This window comes from Misgurnus anguillicaudatus, chromosome 24 (genome assembly GCF_027580225.2).
Source record: "Misgurnus anguillicaudatus chromosome 24, ASM2758022v2, whole genome shotgun sequence".
NCBI lineage: Eukaryota > Metazoa > Chordata > Actinopteri > Cypriniformes > Cobitidae > Misgurnus > Misgurnus anguillicaudatus.
The window spans coordinates 232,789-255,000 of NC_073360.2; the positions used below are offsets into that span (position 1 = coordinate 232,789).

General features: G+C 41.4%; 1 protein-coding gene across 2 annotated transcripts in view; it reads left to right on the plus strand.

The window, feature by feature from the left end:
• Positions 1-17,121: 17,121 nt before the first annotated feature.
• Positions 17,122-22,212, plus strand: part of wdr53 (WD repeat domain 53) — a 13,132-nt gene continuing 8,041 nt past the window's right edge. The window contains exons 1-3 of one of the 2 annotated variants that reach the window (XM_073862659.1): positions 17,122-17,238; positions 17,399-17,422; positions 18,025-18,520. In XM_073862659.1, the coding sequence (XP_073718760.1) occupies positions 18,032-18,520 (489 nt within the window). In that variant the 5' untranslated portion in view covers positions 17,122-17,238; positions 17,399-17,422; positions 18,025-18,031. The remainder of the gene's footprint in view (positions 17,239-17,398; positions 17,423-18,024; positions 18,521-22,212) is intronic. The other variant, XM_073862658.1, reaches the window with a different exon arrangement.

The following is a 22,212-nucleotide window of genomic DNA, read 5'->3' on the forward strand; positions in this document are numbered from 1 at the left end:
GGCTGTGTGGGACAACGGAAAGCATAACTGCTGGAATCTGAAATGAAACAGAGAGAGATCGGCGTCAGAGTGAGTGATTAATGATCTGAAGGAAATAAAGGCTATTGGCATTTCTGGCGTAAACACTGTCCTGCGTGTGTGCACGCCAAATCATATGCCGCTGTGGATGCGGGCCTGCGTGTGAAGAATAGGAGGATAACGAAGCAGATTGTACAGTAACTGTGAGTACAAATAAATACTTTTTGGACATTGGCTGTTAACCTGTTGTGTGCCAGACTGTTTAGTGAAGGAAGGACGGCCCTACCGCGGAGCAGTGTGGTGGGAGTGCCAGAAGGAAGCCAGTTCGGGTGACTATAGTCCCATGAACGTAGACTGAGCCGTGTAAACAACGTCATATCAAATTCCGGTGAAGGAGGAGAAGACGGGGCTTCTCAGTGTTCACTTGTAGTGCGGTGGGGTGAGTCTGTATTGTGTGGAACCTTTCACTTTGGAGTGGTGCAGTGCCCTTTTGCTGTGTGTGTGTATTGTCAGCCAGACCCCCGCCTCCATCCTCTAGACCGTGGAAAGACGGAAAGGCTGCCGGCATCAGTTGTTGTACCTGTCTAATATAAGCTGTAGGTGAGCCCCGAGTGGAAACACTTATCGCTGTGGAAGATCGGCGGACTTTCTGTGGAGTTGGGTTGTGTGGCGAAGAGGTGGTGAAGCGTTTGACCACAAGGAACTGTGTGAGTAACATAAAGGATACACGATTGCTTGCATGTTGTTATTCATAACCTGTGCTTTGCGGAGTGAGGCGGAGTCGATCTCATCTGTCCCGTAGCCTCTTCAAAAGGGCGCCCCTGTCTAGCTTTCGCTAGTTGAGGAAGCGGAAAGGAGAGGGCAGCGCTCGGCTCGGTGTGACAGAGTGAGTTGTGCCCCCGCAGTAGCAGCAGCCGTCGAGAGGAGCTGTTCCTCGACGCCATCATTGTCACCTCGCCTCGAGGCTTTCGGCGAGCTGGGGAAAAACGGTCACTGTAAGTCCACCCTTTTTCACTCACCCAAATGAAACATATGTATATATTGATTGTCGATTAGCCACGTTTGGAAGCAAGAGAACTAAGGAGTGAAGCTTTGCTTACATCATACTTACGGTATGTCGTGTCCGCTGGAGAGGTGAGAGAAAACCCCCAGTGGTGTACTTAACTATTCTGTGTGTCCCAGCCAGCAGCCTGTGTAGAGAGAGAGAGAGGAGAAGATTATACCTACCATACTTACTGTATGTCGTGTCCGCTGGAGAGGTGAGAGAAAACCCCCAGTTGTGTATTTAACCATTCTGTGTGTCCCAGCCAGCAGCCTGTGGGGAGAAAGAGAGAGGAGGAGATTATACTTACCATACTTACTGTATGTTGTGTCCGCTGGAGAGGTGAGATAAAACCCCCAGTTGTGGACTTAACCATTCTGTGTGCCCCAGCCAGCAGCCTGTGTGGAGAGAGAGAGATACCCGTGATTAAGGGTACGTTCCAGACATACACGCCTGTTTCCCAGCATTCATTTTTATTTCTGTTCTGCCTCCAGGAGGAAGAGGAGGGCGCCACGGGTTCACGAGCCAGGCGGAGAAGCCTGAGGTACACCCCTCCCTTTGTACAATACTTTGGAGTCCTGGAACGGGCACAGTTGAAATGTGTTGATACTCTGGTAAGATAGACTCTAAGTGCTGGGATATATGTGATCTTAATCGATCTATCTGTTTCTTGACCTGGGCCCTGGGTATTCAGACTGTATTAGAAGTAAGAGTATTGGTTAGATTTCTAGAGAGTATAGCATTTCCTTCCGGGGACGGATGGAGGCCATCTCTCATCACTAAAGCCATTAGCAACTCTTTATATAAAAAACTCTCAAGGTTCTGGCCAGGAAGCCTAATAGTTCACATCATTGTATTATCCTCAATAATCATAAACTGTTAAGTTAAGAAGATATAATCAAATACAAAAACATCTGTCTGGTTTACAAAATTTTACATAATACTTGTAACTTGTAACAATACTGCTCCCGCTCCTTTTAATTTATTCATAATCCAACATAAGAATAGCGAAACTGAAACTGAAGCTTCCACGGGGACAGGGAAGGGGGATGGTTTCCTTTGGTTTGGTTACTTGAACCCGGGGCGCGCTCCTCTTCTCCTTGAGGCAGAGTCACAAGAAATCACAATTAGTGAAGCGCTACTGTTCCTCACCAGCAGGGGTTGACGGAGGTATACTCCAAACTGCGGATGCCTCTGTAGTGACTAATCTCCTATTCTTGCTCTCGCCCCTTAGGCTCTTGGCTTGGTTCCTGCTACCCGTGGAAGCTCCGCCTGGTGGCTCGACGAAGTCCTTGTTTTTAGTTTCCCTTTTCCCTTCCCCATTGCAATTTTAAATAATTTAATAAAGTTTCATTTTAATTACATTTATTCTCGTGTGTCTGGTCATTGGGGTGGCTTTGGGACCTCCTCGAGGTGGAAACTAGGAAGGGGCGTGGCTTGCTACACTCTGTGGTCCGCCCCGACCTGTGACAGATTTTTGGCGTAGTCGGCAGGATTCCACCTCGAGTTGAGCGACCAAGGTCCCCCAATGGCCTAAAGGCCCCGCTAGGTTTTACCTGTCACCAAGAAGAGCCCGTTCTAGGGACTAGAACGGTTTGGCAGGGGGGGATGTCACAGGGTGACTATTATAGGGCGGAACCAAAAGTGGCGAAGATGGTTTCTGCCCAGGCTGAACAGTGCAAACACCAGTACTTCCTGGTTGCTGGGACAACACAATCGGGGCTGATAAGCAACAGGTGAGAAGGATTAATGTTGGCAATGCGTGATTGGAAGAGGTAATGAAGGAGGAGAAGTTGATTTCCGGGGCGAGCTCCGCTCCGCCAAAGGCGGACCAAAACGTATACTTCCCCTGTGAAGCGCCTAGAGCGCCGTTGATCCGGTGATCGCTTTGGAAGCGAGCGGAAAGAGTGCGGGGCCAAGAGAGGCGAAAGGAAGGAGTTGTGGCTATATAGTATAGCGGAGCACCACGGAAAGAGTCGTGTTCGTGTGGTCATGTTGTGTCGATTGCTGTAGCGGGTGTGTTTGAAGTGCTCTGCTGTCGTTGCCCCGGGAGCCGGAGCTGGCGTAAAGAGGAAGGATGCCTGGTAGAACCAGTATACGAAGGAAACAGAGGTTGGATTAACTGGGTGAAGAAATCATCGCTAAAAGCGAATCACTGGGCGGAAACGTGTGATTGAATACTCACCATTGTGGATGGAGCTCCAATTTGGAATAAGACTGGGAATCTCGGTGAGACGATAAGGACTGTGAGTAAAAGTATTACGTTATTGTGAAGGAATTCAGTAAAAGTATATTACCCGATCTTGTGTTGTGAGTCTAATACGCAGAGTTACGGCCCCACTGTAAAGGGAAGCGTGGGCGTGCCGGGGAGCAGCATTGGAAGCATCAAACACACGTGAGTTACATTGAAGTTTGTCTTACGTCTTGTGAGCCTAAAGGTGTATTACCCGATCTTGTGTTGTGAGTCTAATACGCAGAGTTACGGCCCCACTGTAAAGGGAAGCGTGGGCGAGCCGGGGAGCAGCATTGGAAGCATCAAACACCCATGAGTTACATTGAAGTTTGTCTTACGTCTTGTGAGCCTAAAGGTGTATTACCCGACCTTGTGTTGTGAGTCTAATACGCAGAGTTACGGCCCCACTGTAAAGGGAAGCGTGGGCGAGCCGGGGAGCAGCATTGGAAACATAACGCACACGTGAGTTGCAGTGAAGCTGTATTACGTCTCGTGAGCCTAAAAGTGTACTATTAATCTTGTGTTGTGAGCTGTAGACGCAGAGTTGCGGCCCCCATGGTAGAGAGGAGCGTGGGTGAGCCGAGGAGAACAACGGGTAGCCCCCAGGGGGTCCGGGTGTCCATCGTTTCCACACTTCGTCCCCTCCACCAAGGAAAAATCGCCCAACCAACCGCACGGTGGACACGGGTCGAGTTCTGGCTCAGTCCGTAGTTCACTAAAAGTGTGTGTAGTGTCGTGGGTGAGTCTTCGTCTTCATTGTGTGTGTACACTTAAAGCTTGCAGTGTCGAGCTGTGCTTTGTTGACAGAAGCCACTTCGAGGCCAGAGGAGCCGTGAGAAGATCATAGCCGTTGAGGTTGGTGGAGTGTGGGCGGAAGGTATCTACAATTAGGATTTCCCTGAAGACAAAGTGACGGATCTTTGCAGTACGGAAAAACGGCAGTGGTGAAGTACCTATCTACTGTGAGTAAGCCACCTTACGATCTGTGCTGTTGACGAAGGGTTGTTGGGCTGAAGTTTGTATACAATAACTGTTCTTTTGTGGAGCCTCTTCAAGGGTTCGCCCCTGTGCAGTTATTTCCGGTACCGTGAGTAGAGGAAGAACAAGGGAAGCGTTCGGCTCCACATACGCCCATTCAACGTCTCTCCATCACCCAGAACACCGCAGGTCGGCCGTGGGTCCCCTCGTACCCTCTTGGAGATCGGTAAGTCAAAGCACATCGTGTTCAACCCTCACCCTGTTAAGTCCACTGCCCCCCGAGTAAAGGTTGTACGGAGTGACCGTTGGGTTGAGTGAACCTGAGAAAGAAAGTAAAGTCCCAGTCTTGTGTGTTACTTGCCTCTGCTTACAGCACGAACCTGAGGAAGGAAGTAAAGTCCTAGTCTTGTGTGTTACTTACCTCTGCTTACAGCACGAACCTGAGGAAGGGAGTAAAGTCCCAGTCTTGTGTGTTACTTACCTCTGTTTACAGCACGAACCTGAGGAAGGAAATACGAGTCGGAGAAAGCACAGGAAGGCCGTCGATACTGGAACCCCAGCAGTTTTGAGTATACCTCCGTCAACCCCTGTTGGTGAGGGATAGTGGTCGTACACTTACTGTGTTTTCTTGTGATTCTGCCTCCAGGAGAAGAGGAGAGCGCCACGGGTAGCAGGAACAAAGCCAAGAGCCTAAGGGGTGAGAGCAAGAATAGGAGATTAGTCACTACAAAGGCATCCGCAGTTTGGAGTATACCTCCGTCAACCCTTGCTGGTGAGGCACAGTAGTGCTTCACTAATTGTGATTTCTTGTGACTCTGCCTCCAGGAGAAGAGGAGCGCGCCCCGGGTTCAAGTAACCAAAACAAAGGAAACCATCCCCCTTCCCTGTCCCCGTGGAAGCTCCGCCTGGCGGCTCGACGAAGTCCTTGTTGTTAGTTTCCCTTTTCCCTTCCCCATCGCAATTTTAAATAATTTAATAAAGTTTCATTTTAATTACATTTATTCTCGTGTGTCTGGTCATTGGGGTGGCTTTGGGACCTCCTCGAGGTGGAAACTAGGAAGGGGCGTGGTTTGTTACCCTCTGTGGTCCGCCCTGACCTGTGACATGATCTTCTAATCCCATTCAGGAAAAGCATGTTTGGTCAATTATCTTTTTTGTTACAGCAATACAAAATTGGAATTCATTACCCAATACAATCAAAAGTATAAATACATACTCTACTTTTACTGTACACCTTAAAAACTGTCTGCCTGATAATTATAACTGCACACATTAATCTGATGGATGTACTGTGTATTAGATGTGACATGGTCATGCTTCTGCCATTCAATATCTGCTGCCTGCCTCAATGTTATGTCCTGTATATGTTACAATGTGGCCTCTGTGTGATAATTCTTTGTTTCGATTTGTACTGTTTTACTGTTTGAACTGTTTTTATGCTTTTGCAACTTGTGCTTGCTTGTCTGTGCTGTCCTACTTAACTGCCACTTTTCTTGTATGTCTAATTCCTTCTTGTCTAGCTGTGCTGTAAATATTAATATAATTTTTATGTATTTCTTTAAGGTATGCCATTAACATCTGGCCGGGGACTACAGCTGGAAATTAGCCGTAGAGGCTAAAGCTGCTCCTTTATGAAAGGAGACTGTTCACGTTATTATAAACCAATAAACTAAAATAAAGCAAAAAAAACATGGTAACTGCAGTAAAACCACGGTAACCACAAAATAACCATGGTTTGGCAATCTTTTTTTTTCAAAAACCTAGTTAAACCATGGTTAGTGAAACCATGTTTTTGCTGATAGTAATCAATACATCAAAAACCATGGTTACAAAACTTTTACCATAATAAAACCATGGTTCATTTTTGTAAGGTAAAACAATGGCACTGATATATGTTAAGACAGGGATCTCCAACCTTTTTGTGAGCAAGGGCTACCACAATGGATAAAACAATGTAAAGGGCTACTTTTTGATATAGTCTACTGAAAACTTTTTTGTTTTACTTGTTGATTTTATTTTACCTGTTGATATGTGTTAATATGGTTTAAAATTGTAACATATGTAAACTGAACCAAACTAATATAAAAATATGTAATAAATATTACAATTGAAACTAAATTGTGTTAAGATATGTCAACGTGTTTTTAAATAAAGGCAGCTCAAACATGCATTTTATTCTGGGGGTAGGATAAGACCCGTCTAGGAATCTGCCCCATAATGTCAAATATCTAGGCCTATATTATGCTTTAATTGCCTATACACCTTAAAGAATTTCTGTAGAAATTACAGTATTACTGGCAACTAGCTGCCAGTAACTTACTGTAGATTTTACATTTATGTTATTTACTGGCAACAGTTTGTTCAAAGTGTCACCGGTCGGGGTGGACCACCAACGTCCCCTCCCAAAGTTCCACCTTGAGAAGGTCCCCAAAAGTACCCCAATGACCAAGCACACGAGAACAGATAAGTAAAATTGAAACAAACTTTCTTTAAATTAATTAAAATGTTCTTGGGAAGGGGAAAGGAGAGTCTAAAATAACATCTTCTGTTTCTCTTCTCCTCTTACAGGAGGGTAGGGGCCAGGCACCAAGGGCAAGCGCGCCCTCAGGGGGAAGGGGGAAACTGAGCTCCTTTGTTCCCACGGCCGGTAAGTATATCCTCCTGGGGGCCTTTTGTCCTCCTCTGTGTGGTTTTGTTGACGCGTGGCGCCCTCCTCTTTTCCTGGAGGCAGAAATGCAAACACACAATAAGTGGATGGAAAGATGAGAGCGGCTACCTGCAACCTGGTGAGGCTAATATTCCTTGAGTCGAGATTTGGAATGACTTGTCTCTCCACTCCTCTCTACAGGGTACTTGGGTGTCGTCTACTTCCAAGGAGACTGGAGGTGGACACCGCTCGCTGCGGCAGAACTCCTGAGAATGCAAGTAAAAGGTAAGGTAAGCATCGATACTAGTTCCGACTTGGAAGTAACTCGCTCCTTCTCTCTCTTCTCTCCACAGGCCGCTGGGACAACTCTCCTTCTCCGTGGACCGAGGTCCTCACAGCTTGTTGCACAGAGCTCCTAAAGTCACGGCAAAGAACAAGGTAAGTATAACTTTTAACTCGGTTCAAGTGACACTCTGAAAGTCCTGTAAAGCCCAGAACAGTGAGATACAATGTAAGTATAGCTTTAGCTCGGTTCAAGATAGCTCTCAGTGTCTCCCTGGGCGTGCTGTTCTGGGCTTTACAGGACTTTCCAGGTAAATATAGCTTTTAGCTCGATTCAGATAACTCTCAATGCCTCACTGGGCGTGCTGTTCTGGGCTTTACAGGACTTTCCAGGTAAATATAGCTTTTAGCTCGATTCAGATAACTCTCAATGCCTCACTGGGCGTGCTGTTCTGGGCTTTACAGGACTTTCGGGGTAAGTATAACTTTTAGCTTTACTACAGGCAGCGGGTTACCTCATTCACTATATCTGGGTTCTTCAATTTCACAGCCAGGTATTGCACACATGGACAAGAAAAACCATACGTCACCTTGGCTTCGTTCAAGGGCTAGGGAGGGCAGTCTTCACCAGCTTCCACTGCTACTCGTTGGGCTTAGGCACGGCTGGTGTCGTCCCGGGAAAGGGAGGTGGATGGGACCGCAACACTATGTCCGTGCAGTCAGACTGATACGCCTGCTTTCCGTTCCTTCCACGGCCCGGACAGGCACCTAGATCAGAGGGGCATGCAGCTGGACTCTCTCCACACTACAAAGAAATGCACACAGATGGTTAGACTTGTCTGTAACAGTTTCACAACTCCCCTTTTCCTAGTATGGTCTTGCCCCACAATACCTTGCTTGGTGTACTCGCTCGACTTCCTTCTTACTTGGACACAAGGGCTGAAATTATAGGTGGGTGAATACAAGATGGTGGTCACCGCCACAGCAGTTCACGTAGCACCCACAAGGATAGGCTTAACCTAGGGGTGAGTACAGACAACAGGAGACACGGCACAACACTGCAAGACTTCAGGTGCACACACGTCATAAAGCACACTCACCCACTGCAATACACACACTTTAGTGACTGGTAAGGCCGGTACTCCACACTACATCAAGACACCCTGAGGGAAACGCGGGGGGCGCTGACACGGGCAGTGGTGTTGTTGTTTCAAGTACCCACACGATGATATGCGTTGCCCTTTAGTCCTCTGGCTCGCCCACCGGCTTCGTTCTCCCCGGTGGGGCCACTAAAACAATGAACAATCTCCACACACAGAATTAATCTCTGTTTCCTGGTGTCCCAATGAAAGTAAACATCCCGCTGTACTCACAGTTTCTGGAGCGTTTGTCTTCCTTCCTCCTTAACTCTCTTTCTCTTCCGACAGCTCTCCGAATGCCCAACAATGCTGTCCTAATTCCACCGTGAGATCGGCTCTTTACTCCGCCTTCAATGCAACATACAGGTAAGCACATGACTCTTCAAACTTCGTTTTCTTCAAACCTGATCTGCTGGTACATCTCCAAATGCTTTATTCCGTCAGCGAGTCCTCTTTGAATGCTTCTGCCTGTTCGCCCCATCTCCGTAACAGCATGTACACAGCCTCACCCACAGTATTTCTTTCCAACCACGACTCAGTTCACTTTGTAATGATAGCAGTGCTCCCCAGACAACGACTACTCCTTCCTTTCATCCTCCTCAGCCTCTCACTCTTTCCGCTCGCTCCAAGCGTCCGCCGGATCAACGGGGCCTACAGACTCTTCAGAAGGATCGTGTTGCTGCACCCTTGGCGAAAATGAGCCTGCCCCGGAAATCAACCGCCACTCCCTGTGTTTGTAAGGATCTATTTATGTGTCTCATCTTCATCACATCGTCCAATCACACGTTGCCACACTCATATCCACACCTGTTGCTCGTAAAGCCCAGATTTGTGTTGCCATGGAGAAGCAGGAAATGATTCAGTTCAATTCAATTCAATTTTATTTATATAGCGCTTTTCACAAGTGTTAATTGTTGCAAAGCAGCTTTACATGAGAAGATGTAGAGGAGAACACAGAAAATCAATAGATAATATAAGAAGTAGAGAAAGCGGTTAAACCGTACAAGCGAGCATATTGATAGGGTGACGTATACTGTGAAGTGCTAAGTTAAGCCAAAGTTGGCTGGCTCTCCCTGGGATTAGAAACCCTCTAGGAAAAAAAACCCAATGGGAAAAAGTCCTAGAAGGACAAAAACCCTTGGGAGGAATTAATATATATTTATATATATATAGAAACGGTAGGGATAGGAGGCGGGTAAGCGAATTAAACTGGTTTAGCCGGTGGTCGTTGGTCGGGCATCAGCTGGTCCTCACGTTGAAGGACAGCCAGTGGATCAGTGATGCAATTGTCTTCACAGCAACCGGAACTGGGTCTGTTTGTCTCATGGTCCTCGTGGTTGAGGACGAGACAGGGAGAGAAAAACAGAATTCTATTAGCGTAGGGGCCGTTCGCATGCAATGCAAGTGTCAAACATTATAGTGGTTCAAGTCGGCTCGGTTCCAGACAGGCTAACTATTGCGGCAATAGTATATTACCCATATGAGGTATGTGAGTGCTTTGTTCTAGACAAACTAACTACTGCGGGAAATGTACATTTACTGGACATTTTATGTGAATGCTTTGTTAAAGGAGAATGTCTTAAGTTTAGATTTAAATTGATCGACTGTGTCTGATACTCGAACATTATTTGGTAAATCATTCCAGAGCTTAGGGGCTAAGTAGGAAAAGGATCTACCACCTTTAGACACTTTTGATATTCTAGGGATAATTAAGTGACCAGAATTTTGTGAGCGCAGTTTACGTGATGGATTGTATTCTGATAGTAGTTCTTTAATATACGAAGGCGCTAGGCCATTTAAGGCTTTGTAGGTGATTAGTAATATTTTAAATTGTTAAATGACTGGTGTTTGGAGATTTTGGTCCGGACGGAACCAATCTCCATCACTTTAGTTCCGCCCTATAAAGTCACCCCGTGACAAAAGTTAAATGAACATGAAACATTTTCAGTCTTTATCTTCTACAGTAAGTTACTGGCAACCAGCTGCATAATTATAGCAATTTTTTTACAGTGTAATTACCAAAATGCTAAATGGAATTTATATGGATATTGGTAGTGTGCCATAAATGTGAAGCATTTTCCCTGACCCTACAAACCAAACTGTCAACTTCTAACTTGTTTGTTACACTCTGATTAAGCATCTTCATCAAATGTATCACTTTGGAAGCAGATACTCTTTTCTCTCAAAAAAACTCTACTGTAGCCTGGTGGAAAGGGACAAGAAGCATCTTGGACTGCTTCATACTTCAGAGATGTATGAGGGGTAGGGGTGTAACGGTACGCAAAAATCACAGTTCGGTGCGAACCCCGGTTTTGAAGCCACGGTTCGGTTCATTTTCGGTACAGTAAGGGAGAAATGCAAACATTAAACTGCAGGTTGTTTATTACTTTAAACTTTTTTTTACAATTTGTTTACACTTTTTTAAACACTTTATTAAAATATAACAGATAAAATATATATAAAATGAAAAAATAATAAATAAAATACTACTGCAAAGTTATTTTTTTTACATTATTTTATAACAGAAGGTAACTCTTATCTTAACCTTTTTCTACTAAAACCTTGAACTAACAAATTCAATTCCTGAATACATTTATGAACTATTAGCCTACATTTTTGCCACTAAAAATTCTCTGTTTTGATTTATTTTGGATTGTTTAACTCACAGAATTGAATTGGCTATGTACCATCTCTGTATAAAAATAATATTACTGCTCTATGTGTAACTGCATAGCAAGCAACATGATGATATACTTATTATACACTCATTTTGAGATTAGTGAGCTGCATACATAGCCATCTTTGATCTTTTGCACGTTTCTCCTAATCTTTGCTTGTGTCATCAATGTAAGCTGTGACTTTACTTACGAACCCCTCCGCAGCTGAGTAACAGCTGAGTAAGCCCGGGTTACAGCTCTTCTCTGTCCCGACCAGCTGATCGCATTGTGACAATGATATGATTGACGTGATATGCAGATGAAAAATCTGATCACGCATTCCTTATTCTTGCTGTCACAGAAAGCGCGTCTCATGAATGCGTAGCAACGAAAGACGTGCATCCTCTCACGCACTTTAGAAAGAACAAAGCAGCGCATTGACACGCATTTAACATGCGCTCTTAGATACGACACGTAAACGTTTACATCAATAATCAAACGGATATACAACTAAGTAAATAAAAATCTTTCTGCGGGCCGAATTATGTTATATGTTTGACAGAAGACTTGCGCTGAACGCGGAGACTTCCGCCACTTAATATGTTCGTGCGGAAACGCACGTATTATGTTCCGCACAGGCGCACACAAAATGCATTCGGCCTTTCGGTGCACGTGTGCACTGTGCCAAAAGCCCTGAACTAAAACGGTCCGGTTCGAATACACGTACCGTTACACCCCTAATGAGGGGTAATGTCAGTCCTTAGAGAGGCCAGGGTTACCGTAGTCTCGCGTAGCCAGACCTTCAATACTGAAGGTCTGGTGTTTTTCGCTGCTTTCTCTGGACAAAGCCCGCCCACGAGCTGTTTGACCGACATATCAAACAACCAATCACAGTTCGTTTCATCTAGCGTCACGTTTCGGACTCCCCACAATAACGAGCCGGCTGGCAACAAGTCAGTTATTGAAATAACCAGTCGCAACCGAATAGCATCTAAATAAACAACATTACTCACCATAGGACAACGTTGTGCACTTCATCAACAGCCACACCAATGAGACGCTCCCGTTAAACGTCTGTTTGAAGCATATCTCTCCACTTTTTAACACATACAAGCAATTCAGGAGAACCAAACTTTTTGACTCAACTAACTGCCTCAAGCAAAACTCTTGGACATCTTTTAGAGAGTCGATGCCGCGAACTTTGCATATTTTTGAGAATCCAATGTTTAGCTGATCATGATAACTGCTCATTATTATCCACGTGAACACGACTGATTCTCTTCCTCAATGGAACGTCAGAGCTTTGTTTTCCAGGGACCGAAACTAATCGCGACACTCGCGTCTCCTGGAAATCCGTTTTTTTCAACCAATCAAAGACTACTTTAACATTCTCACAGGGTTTCCAGAAAAGTGTACGAAAAACATCAGACGTTCAGCCAACAGTTTGTGGGCGTGACGTCTGAGGCTGAGACTAGGGTTACCCCCACTGTTTCTCATAACTGATGGAGATGTTTCAGCATGTTATAAGTGCTGTTCCAGCAAGTAAACTTTAAAATTAGTCTATCTCAGTGGTCTCAAACCGGTCGCGCAGCTTTCCGAGTATACTCCCCGCGGCTACACGCGGTTGGCCGCATTCAACACTATACGCAATACAAATGATTTCTTATTCAAATTATTAGTCTAACAGGCTGTCAGGGCAGCACTGATTTGGCAACATTTACAGTACATTAAAACATTAGGATAGGTGAAGAAAAGTAACTGATCCACCATTGCAAACACAGTTTAGAACAAACAACAAGACAACAAAGAACAGGAATCAAACAAACATGCTCCAGGGCTTTCTGTTCTTGAAAGAAGTAAAAGTTAAAGAAGAAAAACGATAGTGTGTGCGCAAATGCTGTCTATTTGCTTTGTATAATTGTTTATAGTGGAGTGCCCTGTCTAAATATTTTCACGCGCATGCGCTGTTGTACGCGGACTGTACGCGCACTGTCCGCGCGGTCAAATTTTGGGCTGCACGCGGACGGTCCGCGCGGCCGGCCGCGGACCCTCATGATTACGCAAAAGAAGTCATGCGGACGGCGCGCATACGCGGACGCCCCTAGTATACTGGTCTCCAAATTTTTGGAAAAGAAATTAAAATATCGCAATTGGCAGATGACACAACCTTATTTTTAAAGAACTTATCATCTGTCCCCAATGCTGTCTCCTTCATCAATATTTTCTCTAAGGCTTCTGGTTTAACGCTAAACTTATCCAAATGTGAAATTCTCCCTTTACATAATTTAAATGATAACGTTTTTAATAATATTCCTGTGAAACCCTCTGTCAAATACCTAGGAATTCATGTAACAAAAGATGTTAATGAAAGACAAAACTTAAACTTCTCATTTAGATAAAAAAAGCAAAAACTGTATTAAACTGTTGGTTACAACGTGATATTTCTGTTTATGGTCGTGTTCTTTTATCTAAAGCAGAAGGATTATCTCGGTTTGTTTATCCCTCCCTATCTTTGTATGTTAAAGACTCTTTTTGTAAAGATATAAATAATTTGTTTTATTCTTTTATTTGGAAAAACAAATCTCAAAAACTAAAGAAAAGGGTGCTAACTAATAAGAAAGCTGAAGGAGGCTTGGAAGTACTTTATTTTGAAGATGTTAATAGAACTTTTAAAATCAGTTGGATTAAAAAATGTTTGATTAATCGTAACTCCTTTTGGAACCACATCCCACACAGTCTCTTTAACAAAATAGGTGGGTTAGATTTTCTATTAACCTGTGACTTCAATATTTCCAAAATTCCTCTTAAGTTATCCAAATTCCACCAGCAAGTGCTGTTAGCCTGGAAGATATGCTATTCACATAATTTCTCTCCTCACGTCCTTCATCTGGAATAATGCCAACATAACAACTGGCAATAAATCTTTATTTTTAAGAAATTGGTTTAAAAGGGATATCAATCATCTTATGAATATGTTTGATAATTATGAACAATTTATGCAAATCCACAATTTCCCTGTGCATTTCAAGGAACTTAATTCAGTCTGTAAAGCTATTCCTCTTACTCTTATTCATCTTATTAAAGGTCATGTTCTTTATAACTCTAAAGTGACGATAAAACCCAAATTAATGTTAAATGGTCTTGCACTGACTGATAAAAAATGCAATAACAAACATATCTGCACTATATTCCAAAATCAAAATGAATTAATACCCAGAGGAAAATTCTTTTGGAACTCTATTATCGAGAATATTAATTGGAAAACAGCTTGGTTAATTCCCTTTAAATATTGTATCAATAACAAAACTAAAGAAATACATTTTTACAATGTGATTGGTCAAGATAATCTTTTTAAATACACGGAAGTGACAAATGTATGTAATAGATGTTTTGATGCCTGAAGAAGATCGAAAGATCGAAACGTTGCAATAAATCTTTTCTATTTTTTGCAAGTGGATAGTGTGCGGGACCTCTCTTTTTTATAAGTCAATAATTTCAAAATATTCTGATATTGATGATTTATGTTCCTTTTGTAAAAAATTGAGAAAGAAGTGTTAACACATTAATTTTTTTATTGTAACATATCCCAAGTTTTTTGGAAAGAATTGGCAACCTATATTTTTAGCAAAGTAAAGGATAAATATTTTTTTCTTTAAAGGATATCATTGTACACTATGAAAACAATGCAAACAAAGATCTTGAGTACATTGTTAATTTATTCATATTACAGGCTAAATTCTATATACATAAACAAAGGTATTTAAATGCATCCCCAAATGCATCCACAGGCCCAAGCCGAGAGGTAAAGGGAATTTCCCCCTGCAGGTCTACGCCACTGAATCAGCGCTCAATGCTTAACGCATAATAAATAATTATTGCGACACAAACGAACGCAACCCGCATACCATGCCAGAGGATAAACGGAAATGGGAGGAAAACTCCGCGGTTTTAAAGGGGCCGTGAGCTCAACTTCCGCCCCAACTCCATCCACCAAGAACGAAAAAGAAAATCCCAATAATAAAAAGGGTCACCCCATTACACAGAGAAGATTTGTTACTTCCGGGTGAATATAAGCTGTTACTCAGAGAAGAGCTGCGGTGGGGCTCACATCAAGAAGCCACAGCTTCTAATGGAGACACCGCATAATATGAGGCAGAGCCGTAGATGAAATGCAACACATAAACTACAGATAAGAAAAATTGCCATCAAAGTGCCCAGATTAAAAGAGGAAAGATGAGGAGAAACATACAGAGGATAAAAGTATGTATACTGCTATATATTAATGAAGTATAATATATTATTATGTAGCTATGCAATTACACCTAGCAGTATTATATATTTTATTCTGTTTAACTAGCTTAACATTGACTACCCATTCAGAAGTTTTAGGATCACTTTCACTTATTCATATTTTTCCACATATAATAGCAAATTCATTAAAACTGTGGAATAACAAAGATGGAACATAATAAAGTCAATACTATGACTGTAAACAATCCAAAATAAATCAAAACACAAACACTTACTGATGGTAATTTTTTATAAAGAGAAGGTTAAGAAATTACTTACATAAAATAATGTATATTTAAAAAAAACACAGCTTTTATTAAACATTAAATAATAGAATTTTATCAGTCAATCTACAGAAATATTGTACTTTTTTAACCTTAAAATAGCTCTGCGGCCCTCCGATTAAATGTCAATCTCAGAAATGGCCCCAAGCCAATTTGAGTTTGAGACCCCTGGTCTATCTGTTCCTGTACTTGGGCCAGCCTCTCTTGTAGTGCTGGTTCGGAAATATGTAACAAGTCTCCCACATTTAGACAGAATTTTCTTAAAGCTACTAATGCCATCAAAAAGACTTACAATAAAATTAAAAGCAGAGTCCATGACGTTTGAAAGCCAATGTTGATATTTGAAATCACCCAAACAAACACGCCCCTACCCCAATAGAATCTGGACCTTCTGTTGATAGACCCGCCCCACACATATGCAACCCGGCGTTTGATTTGATTTGATTGGCTATAAGTGTGTTTTGGTAGTCGGCCCGTCTCCGTTTCCAAAGCGTTTTTTCAAACATCGTGGACTCCGCCTTTAAGTGCATGTGCAATGCATATTGCATGTCTAACATTTAATGATTGTACACATGTTATCATGTTGGCTGCAGCATCAGTGACCAACAGTGATGGGAAGTTATAAGTAATCAGCGTTACTAACAGCGTAATTTTCTTCAGTAACGAGTAATCAAATAAATGACTGTTCCCCCTTTATAATGTTGTTACAGTTACTGACATTAAAATGCTGCGCGTTACTATAATTGATCTCACCGAATCGATTTTCACCTGAGTAGGCTCTAGGTTACTGGTTTCAAGGTAGGCTATACCGAGGTTTTAAACAGTCAAGGTTTCAAAACCACTAAAATGTTGTGTGATACCGTCCAAGGTATAAGCTGTGATACAAAATTCATTAAATCGTTAATTCATGTGATTGATTTGATGTTTATGTTTAATATACATTATTAAAATATTATATATTTTTTGAAAGCATATTATAATTTAAAGGCTTTATTTTTTACCTGGCATTTGAAAATAACACATTTTAGTGTTGCAATGGCAGTACCGCAACATTTTACTAAAGGTTATCATACCTTTAGTAAAAATACGTTTGAAACGAAAAGGTAGAAAAATTTGCAAATGATGCTCTAAAGGCAGATTAAATAGAAATACAAGTATCATTAAGCAAGTCAGAAATTAAAGTTATTATTAAAGATAATATAAACAAAAGGTTGCAGGATACATGGGATCAGGAGAAGAAAGGGAGACATTCAAAAAGTAGTAATAGTTAAAAAATGCAGTGGGTTGAGTAGGCAAGAGGAAAGTATGATCACAAGACTAAGAACAGGGCACACAAGTTTAAATGGCTGTTTAAGAATAATAGGTATTGGTAACCATCAAACTGGATAATGTTACACATTGTGGAGAAGTAGAGAATGTAGAAAACATACTCCTGATATGTAGAGAATACTCTGAAAAAAGGAAATAACTAGAAAAGGCAGCAGGGAATGTAGCGTAATATAATTAATATCCCAAAGAGTTCACACCTCAGTCCAGAAGATGGCGGTAATGCAACTGCCAGTAAAAACTACCGAAGAAGAATAAAACGCCCGTGACGTCATCAATAGGCGCTTACAACAGCACAAGATTATACGACTCTAAACAACACCACAACACGGGCTCGAGCAGGTATTTTGTTATACGTTATTTGCTCGTCACTAGTTGTTTGTCAAATCTTACGTGACGTGATTTATGTATTAGTGTTTATTGTTCTTCAGTGACTCAAGTTATACAAATCTATGTGTGCTGCGCTTAATTTTTGTTTATGTTTGCAACAACATGAAAAAAGACAACGACAACAACACAACAAAAGGTGTGCATATGCTCAATCTGTACTATTGCTTCACATTAGTGAATTTATGCTTGTTATAGACATTAGCACACGAATGCTACACACTGAATGAACATCTGCAGATAAATCTAATCTGTAATCTCAGTATCCCAGTTTAAATGCGAATCTGAATCAGTAGCAAGTAATTTACTATTGATATCATGTTTCTAACGTGTAAGTTACTTATAAACCCCAAATGTGTTATAATTTACTCAAGGTCGTGGTGTTTTCAACTTGTAATATACAGTACAAGAGTTTTTTTATTCTGTAGAAAACAAATGGCGACCTTTTAAAGACTTTCTCATATAATCGCACTAATACTGTGAGCAGGAGTGTCAAGCTTAATAAATATGAACAAAACTTATAACAGTCAGCCACATCAGGTAATGTCACGGTAATCATAGATGAAGCATTGATATCCCATTCTCTGTTTGCCAGAGATTTTTTGTGTAAATGCAAATGAACTTTTAAAGATTCTTCAGGAACTCCCTTCGTGTCCCTCAGGTTTGACTGTCGTTTGGTAGGCAGAGACTTATCTGTCAATGACTGGAGTGTTAACTTATGTCTCGTGTGTGTGTATTCAGGATCAGGATGTCACACCGATGGTTCGGCGGTCACGCTGCACCTGTGCTCTGTGCTGGAGTTTGCTGTGGATCAGAGCAGCTGCTGGCCACCGGAGCAGAAGCGGGTGAACTGACTGTGTGGAACCACAGCGGATTACCACTGTCTAAACTACATGTGCGTAACCGTGAAGACGTTACATGCGTGGTGTTTTCCGCATTGGCGCCCTGCATGCTGTACGCCTCTCACGGACAGAGCGTCAGCATACTCGACCCCAGGAATCTCAATACGATTGTGACAGAACTGCAGAATGTAGGTGAGGAAGAGATCAACTCCCTGTCTGTGAATGAGGGGGGCGGCATTCTCGCTTTGGCTGATGATTCTGGAGTCGTGAGGATCGTAGACCTGCAGCTAGAGAAAGTTACCAGGACGCTGCGGAAACACGACAACATCTGCTCATCTGTGATGTTTCGCCCGCACAGACCTCAGAGCTTAGTGTCTGCAGGACTCGACATGCAGGTAATAAAATTAAAATATCCCACTGAGAGCGCTGTCAGTAGTCTGAGGCTTCATGTGCAAGGCCTACAAACAATCTCTCCAATCAGGGCTCATGGGTTTCCCTCCCCTGGAAGAATTGTTTTTAATCTTAAAAGTTAGTTATTGCACAAGCTAACACCAATTAAAAATAACCAAGACCTTGGTACAGTATGCTTAAGCGTTACTGTAAAACATTTTGATACGTGCAGCAGCATAAATGCATGAAGCCGCGTTTAACACATCCTGAACGACCCCTTACAGAGGTGTGTTTGACATCATGTGCACTGCGCAGACTGATCTGTTTACATAACCGTGAGAGAGATTTAAAGGCATATTAGTAGCCACTGATTTTTTTGAAAGTGTATTTATTTTGCACATTCTTTTATATCTCGGTCTAAAAACAAACATGTCTGGCCAAAAAGGAGCGTTAAGATTAAGAAAATTTTTCTTTTCATAATGGTGACTTGATTGCAGAAAAAAAAATCTACACATTAGGTAAATGGTGTCTTCTGACATATTTTATGGCCTGTACTGATTTTAGCATTAAAAAAGTCTTCTATACCTGGCACTGGGGTGGGTGCAATCCACTGCACCAACGACAATAGGGAAGTTGTAACACAAAATAATGACTGTGCTACTGTAACACTTATGCTGGGTACACACCAAAAGATAATCGGGCTGATTTTGGGCCGATTTCCCCTCTTCCGACAATCCTAGCTATGTTCCGAGTATTGCGATGGTTCTACAGATTATTTTATCAGATTGTCCCTTCGTGTGAGGTGTGTTAAGAGTGTCCGAACCTGCTGGGAAGAACGTCGGAGCAGCGCCGAACGCGAATCGTAAATATTCAACATATACACAACAGAAATCCTGATGTGTGTGGGGAATCCCGGGGACAAACGCGAGCACGCTATTGAGATTATCACGCGAAACGAAACCATATCCAATCAGAAAGCGAGATGAGGGAAGACGGAAGCAGTCATGGCCAGTGTTGGGTGTAACTAGTTACTAATTAATTAGTTACTGTAATTAAATTACTTTTCCTTTGAAAAAGTAAAGTAAGGGATTACTCTTACTTTTCTTGTAATCTAATTACAGTTACTTCTGATGTAACTAGATACTGTGTATGGACTCTAAATTATATATACTATAATACAAAAGTGGATTTAACATGGTTTAAGTTTACAATTCTCACTATTAACTGGTTGATTATTAGCATTAATATTAATGAGATGCTGGCTGTTTATTAATACTTAATAGCACATATTAATGCCTGATTCTGCAAAACCTTATTCTACATCCTTAACCCTCCCCATTTCTACCAATACTTAAAATTTATAACTTTAGTATTAGTTGTTGGAGTATATTGAGGCAAAAGTAGTTAATAGTTAGTTAATAGAGAGAATTGGACCCTAAAGTGGGACCAGAATAATTGATGTATTTTTATATATTATTTATTCGAGCCATTTCAAGCCTATCCTTGTATCATGTACTAAATAGGATTAAGAAAGTAATTAGTAATAAGTAATTAAATACTTTTTGGAGAAAGTAATTTGTAAAGTAATCTAATTACATGATTGAAGATGTAATTAGTAACTAGTAATTAATTACTTTTTTTGAGTAACTTACCCAACACTGGTCATGGCGCAGCACAAAGGCTGCTTCTCAATCCGTAGGTCGCATTTACATCAAGACAAAATATTCAGAATATTAACAGTTATAAAATTGACTATTATTCCTAGTTTATCGTATATTGGTGTAATATACTTATGGCTTGCAAATGTAATGCTCAGTTAACTTGAATAAACCAGGTTTCATGACGTATGCAGCCTGCACATGTGACCTCCGCAGGCTACAGCCTTCGGATTGAGAAACGGCCAAAGTGAAGTTGATGTGGACAACAGAGATTGAGGATCAGCTTGTTAATTTGTGGCAACAGCACGAATGTTTATATTAGAGGTCGACCGATATGGCTTTTTCTCTGGCCGATGCCGATATTTAGAAATCAGGGCAGCCGATGGCCAATATGTTTGGCCGATTTTCTATATGTACGTAATAATCTAAATGTAAAAATGTCACTGTTTAAGTCAAAGTATTTAAAAAAAATTATGACTAGTCTTTCTGAAGAGTTTTACAACCTCCTCTGCACCATGCATTTATTAGACACAGATATTACCTGACACTCTGCTGTCATCATCTTTGATCAGTTTTTTACCATGCTTTTATTGCTTTGTAGGATAAAATCCTTATTTGGTAGACCTGATAAATTATTTATTCACCATAAAGCTAACATAGTAAATGTCTCTGTTTTTTAGTTGAGACTGTTATTTAGGGCAAATCTTTCTAAACACATTTACATTCTCATTTCTGAGGCGCTATAAGTAACTGATTGTGCTGACAGTGACGTCTTGTGGGTTTGGTGTTCGGACAGATCTGTTGTTTCAACCGTTCATTCAAACAAATCCGTTCAAAGGAGTCAGTTCGCGAATCGGACGCGCTGTGTTCTAATCCAGGCTGAGCAGCGCAAAACTGTAAACAAAGTGTTACTGTAACAACACGATAAATCGGTCGACCTCTAGTTTATATAACATGTCTTGTAAAAATTATTCCAAGCACTATCATTGAAATGTCTTCCTGCATATCGTCCGCCATGCTTATTCTAAAGTCTTGCAAGATTTTGTGGGATTTCCTGTGTTCACAGTCGAGACTCTGGTTAAAAATCTGTTTGTGTGTGGTGTGTGCTGTCTTGGACAAATAATGGCACACCACACACTATACGAGCAAAACGGTTAAATCTAGGATTTTTTTATCCTCATGCTTGTGGTCTATCACATTTTTAAAATCTTATAAGATGTAAAAAATCTTTTGGTGTGTACCCAGCATTAATGGAGTAATCTGTCCCTGTTAATTGCATCTTGTAGAAATCCCCCTTGATGGGTCACTGTGTAACGATCAGCCATATCAGCTGAGTTACAAATAGTTAAAAGATGTCAGATCTTATTGTGTTAGGTTAAAACAATGTTAAAAGGATGACAAACAAGTGAAATTAAATTAAATGTATTTACAAGGATCACAATGAACAACACATTAGAACTTAAAGGAGCATTTCACCCGTAGAAACATTAATCTTTATTGAAAGTTTCTCATATTTGTAGTCGAAATGTAACATTTCGAATTTGGTGCCTATTTAACCGAGAAAAGGGGTGTTTGTAGTCTCACCCCCTCAACAAAGATATTGGACTTCCTTCTTTCAATAATGCAAAATGATGATTTTTACATCATTGAAAGAAGGAAGTGCAACACTGAAATCTGTATTTCTCCTGTCTCAGCAGCAATTGAGGAAATGATGCATGACCATTGAAAAACATGACTGGGGTTCTAACGATACAAAGCTTAATGCAAATAAGGGAAGTGTCCCTTTAAAATTGTTAAAAGAAAGGAATACAAGAAAACCAAACCTAATTAAAACAATCTAAAAGTTCAAGCGTGTTAAAAGTCCAAATGTGCAAAGTGTTCTCCAATGTATATACAGTGGATATAAAAAGTCTACACACCCCTTTTAAAATTGCAGGTTTTTGTGATTTAAAAAATGAAAACAAGATGAATCATTTTGGAACCTGTTCCAACTTGATTCCGTACTTCCAGCCTATATATTAAAGTTAATAACAATAATA